Source organism: Alligator mississippiensis, chromosome 14 (genome assembly GCF_030867095.1).
Source record: "Alligator mississippiensis isolate rAllMis1 chromosome 14, rAllMis1, whole genome shotgun sequence".
NCBI lineage: Eukaryota > Metazoa > Chordata > Crocodylia > Alligatoridae > Alligator > Alligator mississippiensis.
The window spans coordinates 20,170,361-20,186,204 of NC_081837.1; the positions used below are offsets into that span (position 1 = coordinate 20,170,361).

Here is a 15,844-nt window from a genome sequence, read left to right on the forward strand (position 1 = left end):
TTTATATTAATTGTACAATGCAGCAGGTCTTTGGAAGAGAGGGTGCAAAGGGCACTGGACGACTAGCCCCAGTGAATGCAAGAGAGCTAAGCTGAGGCCTCTGCTGTTCCTGTCAGAGGAAAATCCTCTCTAACGATCTGGAGTTGCAGGACTTCAGGCTGTCAGTTCAAATCTGGTTCAGATTCACAGGGATCCAAGGTCAGGGGATCTCTGCTCAGCAGCCCATGCAAGCTGGTCGAAATCCAGTATTAAAAATGTCCAACAACATTGCCACTTTTGTTGGTAGCCTGGGAGCAAAAGAAAGCCTTGTTCTTTTGATTTCATAACACTGCTAGTGTTCTGCTCCAATGCCCGCTGGTTACAAAATGTTTGCCAGTCCCGACATCTCTTCTCTTCCACTTCATCTCTCTGATTTTAACTACAAGCCATCTTTCTGAGGGAGAAGATTCTTTGGATCTCTATGGAACCTACCCATCCTATGCTTCGTGTTCCACATCACAGAGACAAAACCAGGGTGGGAGCAAGGGTTGAAGAAGAATTAAGCAGCAACTACACCACAGCAATAGTGCCTTGGAAAACCCAAACACTGAAAGTCACAGCCCTTTGACTCAGAGTGGAGGAACTGGTTATGCTGTAGAAACCCTTCATTCCTGTCTCTTGGCACATCTAGTTCCCTTGGCATTGTCAAGGCAGAGCACACGGTACTGTCTGCCAGCATCACGATGCTTGGACCACCTGGGTTCCTACTGGATACAGCTTGGCATACCTGTGTGGCCAGGCTTAGGACCTGCTGAACCAGCTCCTGCGTTTCTGAGGGCTTCTTTAAGAACAGCTTCACTATAGCGGTCAGCAGAGTGAGCTGCACCTAAGATAAAGCAGGAACACAACAAAGGTTAGGAAAGGAACATAAAAGTATGCAGATACTCAAAGCTACAATGTGAGGTTAGCTTGTAACACTGCCTTGTCCAAACCCAAACAACACAGCAGAACCCTGCATACCAGCATATGCTACTGTCTCATTTTAACTGGCTAGAAGCTAATGCAAACTGCACAGATCACATGCAAATACAGAATACTGATTTAGCACAAAGCATGTGAACCTTTTGCCCAATGAGTTAAACAGCTCCATGGGTGTTTTTTTTAAATCACAGGTTTTATTTTATACTTCCATTGCTGTAGTTTTGCATTAAGATCTCAAGCTGTCTTAACAAGCAGTTGGGGTCAATGATGACCACATTATAAGTTACTTCATTGTTCACCTCTCCCAAGCAGACGTGGGGGGGAGGGGATGTTAAAGCCAACTAGGACAGCATATGTAAGTCTTTCCTTTCCTCAGAGCAAAAGAAACTACCTACTTGATGCACTAACTCAGTATTCCAGTAAGACACAAAACAAGCCTACTGAATTCTTCTGCAAATGGCAGAGAGGACCATTCAGACTTAGCCTCAGGCCATGGCTACACTAGCAGTGCATTACCCCAATAGGAATACCAACATGCTATACTGGCAAAGTGCTCCTACCATCAACTCATAATGGCAAGACTGCACTCTAGCTGGTGTTAGCTTATTTCAACCTCCAACCTAGCGAACCAGATTTAAACTAGTAACAGTGAAGTTTTGTCAGAATAATTTGAGTCCCCACTATGCCAGCATAGCTAGGTCAGTCAGGATCACTCCTGATGTAATATGCAATTTCACACTCAGGACTGGCTGAAAGTTTCCAACAGAGAGTGTCCTCTAGAAAACTGGGTCTTCAACTAAATGAAATTTTGCATGAAGTGCCAGGTCTTCCCATAACATTGATATTTTTGTCAGAAAACAAAATGGCCCCAAGCCACAAAATATTTTGCTGTTGTAGCACCTTCAGGGGCCTCACATTGGGATATCCTTGTGTCCCCATTTGTCCTGGTTTCCCTGACAGAAGTAACATTTCCCATTATATACTACATATGGAAACTCCCATCATGCACTGCTTTCCACCTGTTTTATTTTTTAGAGGACATATTATGGTGTATTATGCAAGACACAGTCAAACCAGGGAGCCAGTCTACAGAGGGAAATGAAAGCAGGGGATCCTGAAGGACAGCCTCCCAAGAGTCCTTGAATTTTAGCCAAACATTTGAAGTTTTCCAATTAGCTCTAGTAATACTATGGTCAGCCATGTACACCCACTGCATATCACCTTGAAGGATGGGGGTGGAGAGCACAGCTTTACCTGGGTGCTTTCATCATGGAATCCTTCCAAAAAGCTCTCCAGCAGCTCATCTGCATTGTCTATTCTTTCTGCATATTCACCCACTATCCAGATCATGGCTGCTCTGGCATCCGGCTCATCCAGGGAATCTAGATTCTCAAACAATGTGGCAATGATGCTCTCATACCTGATTTATCAGAACAAAGCCTGATTACTGGGGGCAAATTACATCACTGTGGAACTAGCACTCTAACCCATGCCATGCCATTAGGGGTGAAGCCCTCTGATCAAAATCATGATAACTTACATTATTACGAGCTATAAAATGGTACACAGCAAGGAGATGAGTTACATGATAAAAATGTTTCCAATGACACTATCATCTTCGTAAATGATGCCCACTTAGTTAAGATTCCAAAGGCTCCTCTTTCTCTTTTAGGCAGCAAGACTATGTAGGAGATAAAACTCAAGACACAGACTTGCCATATTTGTCTCCTTAATAAAAGGTATCTTTGCTCCAACAAGTCAAATAAGCTCAGTCACTTCTCTTGAATCTTTATCAGGTCTTGCCTTTTCACTGGCTGCTGTTCCTGGCTGGGATTTCTAACCAGGGTATCAATACCTCCCCAGTAGCTTAGCACTAAAATTAATATTGGCATCAGCACACAGCTCTGGTGGGGTACCTCTATGGCATGTAATGAGTCTCCCTGCAACTGGCAGCAGGATTAGCCACAGAGGCCTGAAGATGTATGTATACCCTTTGCTACTCATCTATCCTCACATCTCAGTTGAAAGATGCTGCTGTACTAGTTGAACACACACAAGTCCCTCAAATAAAAGGGGAGGAAGAACCAACGACACACCTACAGGCTGGGGAACTCCCTGCTTGCCAGTGCTGAGACAGAAAAGGATCTTGGAGTCATCATTGACGCCACAATGAACATGGGCTGACAGCGTGGGGACGCAGTCAGGGAGGCCAACCATACCTTGTCGTGCATCCACAGATGCATCTCAAGCAGGTCCAAGGAGGTGATCCTCCCCCTCTATGCGACACTGGTCAGGCCGCAGCTGGAGTACTGCGTCCAGTTCTGGGCGCCACACTTCAGGAGAAATGTGGCCAATATGGAAAGGGTCCAAAGGAGGGCCACCCGCATGATCAGGGGGCAGCAGGGCAGGCCATACAAGGAGAGGCTGAGGGACCTGAACCTGTTCAGCCTCCAAAAGAGAAGGCTAAGAGGGGATCTAGTGGCCGTTTACAAACTAGTCAAGGGGGACCAACAGGCAATGAGAGCATCTCTGTTCCCCCGAGCAATCCTGGGAGTTACAAGAAACAATGGACATAAGCTAGCAGATGGTAGTTCCAGGCTAGACATTAGGAAGAGCTATTTCACTGTCAGGGCGGCTAGGACCTGGAACCAACTTCCAAAAGAAGTGGTGCTGGCTCCTACCCTGGAGGTCTTTAAAAGGAGGCTGGACGACCATCTGGCCGGGGTCGTTTGACCCCAGTATTCTTTCCTGCCACGGCAGGGGGTTGGACTAGATGATCTCCTCAGGTCCCTTCCAACCCTACCAACTATGAAACTATGAAAACAGAAGGCTAAGCCCATGGTAACATTTAACAAATGGAGTTTGTTTGAAACAACACCCTGAGCTCTTGGGAGGTGAAACATGTTTTTAAGCTTGTGAACCTTCTGCTGGAGGTGGCTTATAAAATCACCCGACAGACGCTAGCAATTACAGGAGCCTAATGCTGTAAGATAGGTCAGTGTTTCAATGTAACCACCATAATCAGAATTTTATTGATTTTAATTAACTTGTACTTAATGAAAACTAAACATCTGTATGGAGGAAAACTCTTCCCACTCAAACACATACTGTGTCAAAGAGCAATCTATTAGCAACACTAGGGTACCACATTCTTGGATTAGAATAGTCCACTTTTCAGAAAGAGAGACACCTTATCCATTAAAGTTGGAGAAGTTACACAAATGATGGGAGCTTTGAGTTACAGGGCACTGAGCAAAATAGGGGCAGTTGTCCTTTAAGGCATTAGCTGCTCAGGTCCTTAGGCCTGTAATACTTTCACTTACTTGTTGGGATACTTGCGGAAGATGTCCCTGATGACAACAATAGCCTCCTGGACAACGTAGTTGACCTTGGTCTGGATGAGGTCCAGCAGGGTACTCACACAGCGTTCTGCAGATTGCTGAGGAGAAAAGCAGTATGGTAGTCTTAGAACAATTTGCCGCAAGGCAAAGCAAATAAACCGCCCACATGTTGTATATGATCTGAAAATTGAGGTGTACTTCTAAGCCCAAAACAGAGGCAAAGGCTAGCAAGCAGCCCTGAGCACATGCACAGTTTGCAGATAGGAGCTTAGTGCTGGCATATTCAAAACTTTGCAGGACAAAGACAATGTCCTTTAACTCAAGGGCTTGTCACAAGAAAAAAAAAGGTTTTATTCTGACATGATATCCAACCAGTGGTCAGCACACATGCAAAAGTGATATTAACAGACACTACCTGCATTAATACTTCTGCATCCCCTTGCTAGCCAATACACAAAACAGGCTAGCACCCTGCAGGAGCTGCCTGTCAGTATTCAGGATTGAAAGGAAGTTCAAGGAGGACTAGTACAATGTGCTGGGGGAAGAGAAACATGTAAAAGCTACAGGGAGAAATGGCAGGGATCCTGGTTTTCCCTGATAAAAAGTTGCATATTCTCTGATAAAAAAATTGCAAATTCTCTAATAAAACCCACCAAATCCATGATTAAAATTAAAGGCACCACGCAGCCCCCACAGTCCTGCTGGTGCCCCTCACTCCCCACACCTTCCCCACAGCCTGCACAGCCCTGCTGGTACCCCTCTACAGTGGGAGGAGTTCCAGGCCCAGTTGTATAGTACACCGGAGCAAGTCCCTAGCAATGATAACATCTCTATCCAGGCACACTGGACAGACTCAAGTCTGCTGTCCAAGACGCCTGCGCCCAGACTATTGAGTTCGCAATGCAACAGAACCAGGACTGGTTTGACGCCAATGACACTCAGATCTGCAATCTCCTCAAGTGGAAGCGTGCAGCCTTCATCACCTGGCAAAGCCATCCACAAACTCGGCGAAAGACAGCAGTGTACCACCAGCTGAAGGCTAAGGTCCAGTGATGCATCCGCGACATGAAAAACAACTGGTGGGTAGAGAAGGTGTGCGTGATCCAGAGCTACGCCAACCAGCATGACATACATAACTTCTTCCAGGCTACCAAGACAACTTATGGACACCGCTCCATTGGACAAAACCCCCTCCGATCACAGGATGGCTCCTGGCTCCTCAAGCATGATGATGCCATCCATCTGTGCTGGAAGGAGCATTTCGAACTCCTCCTGAACTGGGAGTCCACCGTATCAGAGGAGACTCTCCAAGTCATCCCGCAACACCCTGCGGTTGTTTCCCTTGGTGATCCACGAACCATCGGAGAGCTGAGGCGGGCCATCCAACAGATGAAAACCAACAAAGCCTGCGGGCCCAATGGTATACCCACAGAGGTCTACCATGCTGGTGGCTTCCGGCTCGCATCACAACTCCACCAGCTTATCCTCCACCTTTGGGACAAAGTGGGCATCCCTGGGGATCTCAAGAACACGATCATCATGACCTTCCACAAGAAGGGAGACAAATCTGACTGTGGGAACTACAGGGGGATTTCTATCCTGTCCACTGCAGGTAATATCCTGGCCCACATCCTCCTGAACTGCTTTCATCCCATCACCACAGAGATCCTTCCAGAAACCCAATGCGGCTTCCAACCATCCCGGGGCACTGCAGACATGGTTTTCGTTGCCAGGCAGATCCAAGAAAAATGTCGGAAGCAAAATCAAGAACTGTTCCTTGCCTTCATTGACCTGACCAAGGCATTTGATTCCTTAAATCGTGAAGCTGTGTGGACCATCCCCCAATGCCTTGGCTGCCCGCTGAAGTCTGTCACCATACTGAGATTCCTGCGTGATGATATGACTGCCACTATCCTGAGTGGAAGATCTGAAACCAACGTCTTCTGCACCCAGACTGGGGTCAAACAAGGTTGCACGATCACCCCCAGCTTGTTCACCATCTACCTGACCGTCATCATCCACCTCATTCAAGATTATCCACCATCTGGCATCAGTACCCAGTATCAACTGGACGGGAAGATTTTCAATCTTGGGCACTTCTGGGCAAAAACGAAACTCACCACCAAGGACATCCATGACCTTCAGTTTGTAGACAACTGCTGTGTGATGGGACACTTTGCACAGGATGTGCAAGTGACCCTAGATCTCTTTGACACTTCATATAAGAGACTTGGCCTGTTCCTGAACGTTGCCAAGACAAAGGTTCTCCACCCACCCTCCCCAAGCCAGCTGAACATCCCTTGTGCTAGCTACGTAGACAAGGAGGCTCTGGAGTACGTGGAGCACTTTCTGTATCTCGACAGCCACCTCTCTCAACAGGCTACCATCAGGTCAGCTGCATCAGTGTCGCAGTTTGAAGACGGCGGCAATGTGTCTTCGAAAATAGAGACCTTTGGAAGTCAACAAAGCTCCTGCTTTATAAGGCTGTCATGCTGACCACCCTCCTCTACTACAGTGAAAGCTGGACTGTCTACCGATGCCACATTAAGACCCTCGAGAGCTTTCACCAGCGGTGCCCGTGTCAAATCCCAGGGATCAAATGGGAGGACCGCTGGACCAGCACAAGTGTCCTCCACAAAGCTGCGTCCACTAGCATCAAAGCCTTGCTCTTGAGAAATCAACTCTGATGGACAGGCCACCGCGTACAGATGTCCGAGAACCGCCTCCCTCGCCAGATTCTCTTCTCCCAGCTCTCTGTTGGCCAATGCTCAAAGGGCGACTGAAGGAAATGGTACAAAGACATGCTCAAGGTTGCCCTCAAGCACATAGGTATTGACATCAACAGCTGGGAGGAGCAAGCTGCTGACTGTTCAGTGTGGAGCCATCTGGTCCACCAAGGTGCACACCATTTTGAGGCCCAACAATTCGATACTGAGGTGAAATGGCAGTGGTAGAGGAAGGACAAGGAGACTAACCCAGGACTGTGAATCCCACTCCTCCGCATAACATGAATCCCACTCCTCCGTGTAACACCATGCCCCATTGCAAAAGAATGTACGCATCCAGAATCGGGCTTCTCAGTCACCTGAGGACCCATCAAGCCTAACGGATGTCATCCTCGACTTTGAGGGACTGCCCCTTTCAGGCTGGAACTCTGGCAACCTGCAGAGAACTCACTGCAAAACTGCAAAATCCTTGGGTTTCTCTGCTAAAATGAGAAACCCATGTTTTACTCCAGTAAGGAGGGAAATCCTTGTTTTACTACGTTTTTCTGTGGGAGACAGAAAACCCAGCTCCCTGCTGATTAGCACCACAAAGCAAACTTGGAACTATGGAACAGCAGCTTCAGTATCTATGGGGTGGGTTCACTAACTCTATGGCCAGAGACCTCTCTTAGATTAACTATGGCTAGAACAATTTAAAGACTAACTGGCTTGAAACCTTAGCTTTAAGCACCATTACAGGGTAAGACTGGATGCTAGAATGCTCTCTGTGCTAACAGAATATCTAGGTAGTAGAGCTATATTCATTAGCAGATAGGAAAATCAGGAAGACAACGCTCTGAGGGGTACTAGCAAAGGATGCCACACCCAAGAGCTATAAATGGCTCAGATGCAACAGGGCCTAGAATGAGGTGTTAGCAGAGTACATATAAAGCCTCATTACATAGCCAATGATTAAACCTGAGGAACAGACTGCTCAAGGCAGTGTATAAGCAGCCACCATAAATATATTCACAGAGCATTCAGTAGAGAGACACAAACACTATAGGGTACAGACAATATCTACGTAGGTGGATCTTAGACTTGAGTGAGCTAATAGTCCCCTTCAATCTTGAAGTGCTTGGGGGTGGTAAGGAGGAACAAAGGGGATTAAACAGCAAAATCAGAAGCTCAGTTTGAGAACTGGCAAAATCTCATGGACAAACCTCAGGCAGCAAATAAATCAAGTCTGTGACATTTGGCTCAAGTGACCAGGAACCTCCTCCCAGCCAAGAAAACGACATTTTTCCAAGTGTAGCATCCTACTCAGTGACAGCACTGGCAACAGGAAGAGGTAGAAAAGGGGCACACCTTTAATTGCATACTTGTCCTGGCCTTGCACTGAAAACAAAAGGCTACCTAGAAATGTCTCTTACAGAGGCACACAGAATACCAAAGGTGTCCTCCTCAGCACTGCTCAGTGTGTCACACCATTAAGACAGCAAGAAAAATACAGCCTGGAACCTTGTAATTGAAAGGTGTCTGCCTTGATAACAGGGTGCTCTGATCTCTTCTCTTGCTTGCTTGGGAAGCCATCATTTGAGGTGTAAGAAGCCATCATTTGAGGACTGTGAAGCTGAAAAGCCTCAGGGTCTCCAGGTTACAAATGTTATGCAGATGGACTTTTGGGCTGTCTGTTCACTTGGGATCTCAATGAGTTCCACAGGCTCAGCCAGTAAGGAAGACATATCCAGATGAGTTATTTCATCTCTTCCCAGATGTTCAATAGCAACGATGGACATGAAGCAGTTCTACAACTCCACTTTGCTCCCTGATTTCAAACAAGGTGAACTTTTCATTCTTCCTACTTGACCTTAAAGGAACATGGGTTATAATTGTACTAAAACAGTATGATTTCTTTTCAAAGTAGCTGCACAAAGCCTAGCTTGCCATTAGAAATATTTTTGCTTGCAGTCCAAACAATGCAGCGGGGCATGAGAACTTAAAAGTGAAATTGATGAAACCTCATTGTCCAAGTGCTGAGAACTGCACCAGGAACAGGACAAGCAAATTAATATGGGTAATTCTGACCCATTGAACAGTCTGCAGAATGCTCTCTTATGCCAGGGATAATATCCTATGTTTACACAGTACTGATCTGTACCATGAGGAGCTCTTTATAAGGGAATTGCTATGGAAGGACATGCAATTCTACTTTGACTCTTGGCAAGATGCATCTTGCCATATGGGGGGAGTTTATTATTGCAGGACAGGCATTTGAGAGGGTTCTGCAGGCAGACTCCATACAAAAACATATCAGTTCAGAAATGATGTGTGTGTGTGGCAGACTACTGTGCAGTGCAAAGGTAGAAACCGAGCCAATATGAAAAGAAGCAGTTTCCAGCTAGGGGGTATTCAAAATTGCTGCTGTTCTGCAGAAACCAAACACAGCCCAGTAAAGGTGAGCCCAATTCTGTAAATTGTACTGTAAAGATCCCACTCCTGCAATTATTTGAGAACTTTTGCTGATGTCTCTCCAGAGGAAGTCTTACTGTGAATGGGATTTGACCCCTCCTGCCATGTCCCCACACCCCCCACACCTACTGTATTTACTACATTAGCTTTGCTACTTGCACTCAGTGTCTTGTTTAGCCTGTCTACTCTAACCTGATGGAAAGTTTTGGGGCCGGGCTGATGCTTCATTTGTATCCCTATGATGATAGCTGCAGGTGGCATGTTTCTCTTTTGCCTTGCAGAGAGTTAGCCAATACACAATTCCCTGTACCCCTGACAGATAATGCATGTGCTCCCAAACTAGAGGAATGCATCCCAGCCTCTAATCGCAGTGGATACAAATATATTCATGAATCTACTCTCCTAGAACAGACACAATTAGATGAAAGGCAGGATTCCTGCAGGCGGAGATGAGGTTCCCTGTGAACTTTCCATCAGGAGCTCCTGCTGGCTCTGTCCTGTGTCAAAGGAAGATTTTTAAGCCATCGAAAACTTGAGAGCTTTGATGGCTCAGAGAATGAGGAGATTCCTCCATTAGTTACAATCCATGAAGGAAATGGCCTCTAATAAACTCTGTTGCCCTGGGAACAGGTATCTATTAACCCAGAGACAAGAGTCCTCTTACATGCTATAGTGGATTGTTTTGAGATTGCCTTCTTTTCAAGCTATCGTTAGAGAAATAAACAGACCTTAATTTTCAAAAGCAAAGTCTTCACAAGATGCTAAAAGTAAAATTAACTGTTTATTAGGACGTGCATTTTTATGGTAATATGGTAAAGAATTATCACTGAAAATAAGCTAGGCATCTTATTAAGTCCTTACATATACTGGACATGAGTCTCACAAGACCTGATGTGTGAGAGCAGGCAAGAGGCCTCCTACAGCATCCTGATATCTTAGCAACCTGATTCTGTGGAAATCAGAGGGCCCGGTTAGCTCCTCAACTGCTGATGTGGAGGGACTGGAGTGGATTCAAGTAAGAGATTTGGAGAATACTAGCCTGTAAATGCATCACCTCCATATTTGTTCAAGCTCCTTTACAGAGGTAGCACTTTCTGCCTCAGGAGCCCAACTGTTTGCTGTTGCTGGTTTTTAAACAGTCTCCTCCTCATTATTTGACTAGAAAAGATTCACCAAAATTAGAAATGCAAATGGGCTGGCAGGAGATTACCTCCTCTGCTGCCTCCGACATGTGGCGGGAAGTCCACAGAGGTAAAAATCTTCAGCCAAAATCTATTCAGACCAGAGGAACTAGGTGACAGCAAGGCAGGAGGCAGCAAATGGACCATATCCCCTAGAAGAAAGCAAATGGTGCAAATCTGTGTGTGGACACTTTAGTTTAAGGCAGGTTTGTTTTGGGTTCGCTTAAATCTGCTCCCAAAGTCAACAGCGACTTGAGCTAAATTTAAACAAGTTTGATTTAACCTGAAGCATAAGTGTCCACATAGTACTTTGCATGAGTTTATCTACAGTGGCTTAAGAAGCCAGGACTTTACACCACAAGTCCCTGCTCTCTTCATAGATCTGTCCAACCCTTGAGAAGTACAAGTTTGCCTAAAAATAGTAAACTAATATATTGCCTACTGTTTTCCTTTGAAAATAGTTTCAACCTTTAAACTGAAAAGGAATGTTGAACACTGAAATAAATCTAGAAGTTTTACAGACCTTTAACACAAAATGATCTGAACACTAAATGATCTAAAGGGCAGGACGAGGATGGGGGACTTCAAATCTGAATACTGAAAAATAACAAATCTTCAACACTTCTCCAAGCTCTTGTTCAAACGCATCTGGGGCCATCGACCATTTTAGAGAAACATTTTTCTGCTTTTTTATGCAATAAACACGGTCTCTCTTTTCCCTTCCCCAAATGCCAGCTCACAGCCATTGTGGGTAATTGTCATTATTCTACTGAAGCCAGTGGAGTGATGGCAATTTATATCAGCTAAGAATCCGCCACAACCTCAAGATCCAAGAGACTCATAAGACCATCCCCTCTAAGGCACTGAATTGAAAGTCACAATTTTCATGTTCCATCTTAGACTCTGGCACAGACCCATGTATAACCATAAGCAAGTCATTCAATCTTTAAGACAGGGATAAGGAGCCTTCCCCACCATGCAGGGTAGAGGAGGGAAATACATCAGCGTTGCCAAAGAGCTCAAAAATTGTGCTGTTGCACATGTCATAGCGAAGTCTAGAAACAAATGCCAAATACTTACCTCAACCTTGATGGCACATCGTCCAATTGCTCGCACAGCCTTACGGACAAAGTCAACATCCACCTCAGGAGCATATTCCTTGAGTTCTGCCAGAACCTGTTGGGCAGCATCACACAAAACCTGAGTTGTTTGGGTCAGGGAGTGAAGGGTAACATTTCCAATGACTCTTTCACTTCTAACCAAGCTTGGTTATTAGACTGTAAGTGGAGCTATAGTGTCCCATGGCAAAGAGTACAGTAAATACAATTCAAGTTTTATATTTAAACTTAATCTAAAATGTCCCCTCCATAACTGTAGGTGCAGGTATTAAATGAATATACTCCTTTAACTCCAGGAGCAGTCTCTAGATTCAAACTCTGAACTCCACCTAGAGAAGGGCTGCCTAGAATGAAGCAGCAAGATCAACTTCACTGTGGGTGAAAGAAGAATGACACAATCTGACCTATTTTCAAATTTCCTTGACCAACTTGTTAGCACAATCCATCCTTTATTTAGAAGCAGCACCAGAGAGTATAGGAGAAAAAGGGGAGAAGGGAGCTAGCGCTGTCCATTCCTTTATAGGCCTATCACAGAGGTGTGCAAAGTCCGGCTGGCTGTGGAGTCCATTTCCCAGCAGCCCCTGGCCACATGGAAACCAGCCCCAGCTGTGCTGGCAGGGCGCATGGCAGGGGGCTGTTCTGGAGCCGCTGGGATTTTGTGGCGGGGCAGCTTGGTGGGGGCCAGGGCAGAGCTGTGATCTGCAGACTGCCCACTGGGCAGGAGCTCGCAGGCAGCGCATCGCGGCTCTGCCCTGGCTCCTTGCAGCGGTGACAGTGTGGTCCCGAGCGAGGGCCAAGGCACGATCTGCTGCCTACACACGCCTGCCAAGAACATGCAGGCTGAGACTGTGGCTCTGCCCTGGCCCTGACCAAGCTGCCCCTGCTGCAAGATCCCAGTGACACCGGAGCAGCCCCCTGCCCTGCCGCACGTCCCGCCAGTGCAGCTGGGGCTGGTCTCCATGGCAACTGTAGCCTTGGTATCACAGTGAGCTGTGGCTGGGGTCTCCATGGAGATCAGCCTCAGCCATGTGGGCAAGGGCTGCTACCAAATAGAGTCCAGCTACCAGCTAGATCTGCCATTTTGCACACCCCTGGCCTATCAGTCTGATGCATGGAGATGCATGAATTCTGGGGCACAACAGCAGTCCTTGCGGGTAGATGCATAAAGGTTCTAGGACACTTTGCCTAAGAGAAGCAATTCTTTCTTGGGAAAATTTTGGGTTGACGTTTTTTTTTTAGTCCTAGAGATATTTAAAATACAAATGGGATGTGTTATTGTATAGTATTACTACTTCAAACTCATCTGCTCCTCCTCATTTGGAAGCTGATAATTTAACCAGGTTCAAAAGGGGATTGACCAAATTCATGGTGGATAGGTCCCTCAGTGGGTTTTAATGCAATAGAGTACAAATTCAAAGTTAGGACAACCTAGGACCCTGAATGCTGGAAGCAGTGAAGAGAGAGGCGCAGGGGAGGGATCATTTGAGATACTGTATGTCCTGTTTAAACTCTTCCCTTTAGAATTTACTCTGTTACTATGAGGGACGAGATATTGAGCTAGATGGATCTGTAGTCTGACCCAGCAGAGCATTTATATTCTTGTTTCTCATATGTTCCATGTGTATGAAAGAGCTGATGTGAATTGGTTATGTCACAAAGGCGTTGCAAAAAAGAAGAAAAACATTTGTCTCGAGAATTTGTGCCCGCTTGCTCTTTGCTCGCTGCTCTTAAAGCTCTCTTATGCAGACTGGCTCTTTGAGCTCACAAATATTGCCAAAGAGAATGGACACACCATGGCATTTCAGCAATGTAGTAACAGGACAGAGAAGATGCACAGCATGAACAGTCAAGAGTTTCCTAAATTTTAACCTCAGCTCTGCTGAGACCCAACTACAAAAATGTAAAACCCAATTAACAGGTGTGCTGCTCCTGCTTTTAAGTAACTAAAGAATATACTGTGCTGAAGGGAGCATTGATTTGCTGTCATTTCTTGCACAGTAGTTGAGAACAATTTAAGGAGGTATCAATTCGTACATAAATCCTCCTTCACATTGTTTGCCATCCCAAGGATGCATGCAGGGCTAAAAGCACCTTGAGGAGCTGACCTGGGCGATGTTTGCTTGAGAGGCCAGGCGGATCATGATGTCCAGCTTTTCCAGTTTGACATAAATGGGGTCATTGTACTTCACAAAGAACACCTTGATTTCTTGCTTCAAGATCTCAGGCCTGGAGAACACATGAATCAACCCAAGCCTGAAAATTAAACGGCTTCCTATTTCACACACAAGTAGTTTAGTTTTTAAATCAACTTCAGCTTTTGCTGGGAATTCACTGATATCAGTTCAGCACAGATTTGCAAACAGATGCGAGAACAGTTGTTCAAAAAGAAATCACAAAGCTCTAGTGGCAGAGCGATGCTTTCAAAATGTACAGTTCAAGCTGCCACCGTCTATCTGAAGAGTACACAAGAATGGACTGGTTTCAAAGAAACCAACCACATGCCCTCTAATTCAGCAGAGCTCCATGTTCATGAATCCCTTCTATTGGTTTAGATTCTTTACTTTACTGCATGGAGGGAAGGGTCCTTCTGGCTGTCACTATGACAGGAAAAGGAAGAAAATAATAGTGTCCTAGATCATCCACTTAAAAAACCAGCTGGGGAAACCAGCATGGGTTTGTGGCGGGCAGATCGTGCCTGACCAACCTAGTCTCTTTCTATGACCAGGTTACGAAACGCCTGGACACAGGAGGAGGGGTGGATGTCGTATACTTAGACTTCAGGAAGGCCTTCGATACGGTATCCCACCCCATACTGGTGAACAAGCTAAGAGGCTGTGATGTGGATGACTGCACAGTCCGGTGGGTGGCGAAGTGGCTAGAGGGTCGCACCCAAGGAGTCGTGGTAGATGGGTCGGTCTCAACCTGGAAGGGTGTGGGCAGTGGGGTCCCGCAGGGTTCGGTCCTTGGACCGATACTCTTTAATGTCTTCATCAGCGACTTGGACGAGGGAGTGAAATGTACTCTGTCCAAGTTTGCAGATGACACAAAGCTATGGGGAGAAATGGACATGCCGGAGGGCAGGGAACAGCTGCAGGCAGACCTGGATAGGTTGGACAAGTGGGCAGAAAACAACAGGATGCAGTTCAACAAGGAGAAATGCAAAGTGCTGCACCTAGGGAGGAAAAATGTCCAGCATACCTACAGCCTAGGGAATGACCTGCTGGGTGGCACAGAGGTGGAAAGGGATCTTGGAGTCCTAGTGGACTCCAAGATGAACATGAGCTGGCAGTGTGACGAAGCCATCAGAAAAGCCAATGGCACTTTATCGTGCATCAGCAGATGCATGACGAATAGGTCCAGGGAGGTGATACTTCCCCTCTATAGGGCGCTGGTCAGACCGCAGTTGGAGTACTGTGTGCAATTCTGGGCGCCACACTTCAGGAAGGATGCGGATAACCTGGAGAGGGTCCAGAGAAGGGCAACTCGTATGGTCAAGGGCCTGCAGACCAAGCCCTACGAGGAGAGACTAGAGAAACTGGACCTTTTCAGCCTCCACAAGAGAAGGTTGAGAGGCGACCTTGTGGCTGCCTATAAGTTTATCACGGGGGCACAGAAGGGAATTGGTGAGGATTTATTCACCAAGGCGCTCCCGGGGGTTACAAGAAACAATGGCCACAAGCTAGCAGACAGCAGATTTAGACTGGACATTAGGAAGAACTTCTTCACAGTTCGAGTGGCCAAGGTCTGGAACGGACTCCCAAGGGAGGTGGTGCTCTCCCCTACCCTGGGGGTCTTCAAGAGGAGGTTAGACGAGTATCTAGCTGGGGTCATCTAGACCCAGCACTCTTTCCTGCTTATGCAGGGGGTCGGACTTGATGATCTATTGAGGTCCCTTCCGACCCTAACATCTATGAATCTATGAAAACCAAAAACTAAAAAAAGTCTTACTGGCTGAACACTGTTGTGACAACTAGTCAACCATTTCATCACAGATGCATCTAGAGCTTAAGTCTTCCAAGTAAGCTTGTACATATCAACCAGCACCCTTTCATTGCACCCAAGGAGGG

General features: G+C 46.3%; 1 protein-coding gene across 1 annotated transcript in view; it reads right to left on the reverse strand.

Annotated features, from left to right (window-relative positions):
- Positions 1 to 15,844, reverse strand: part of LOC132244875 (AP-2 complex subunit beta-like) — a 31,321-nt gene that overhangs the window by 14,601 nt on the left and 876 nt on the right. Inside the window, exons 3-7 of the mRNA XM_059717535.1 lie at positions 13,883 to 14,030; positions 11,740 to 11,835; positions 4,284 to 4,399; positions 2,215 to 2,380; positions 767 to 865 (exon numbers count right to left, since the gene is read on the reverse strand). Coding sequence (XP_059573518.1) covers positions 767 to 865; positions 2,215 to 2,380; positions 4,284 to 4,399; positions 11,740 to 11,835; positions 13,883 to 14,030 — 625 coding nt within the window. The remainder of the gene's footprint in view (positions 1 to 766; positions 866 to 2,214; positions 2,381 to 4,283; positions 4,400 to 11,739; positions 11,836 to 13,882; positions 14,031 to 15,844) is intronic.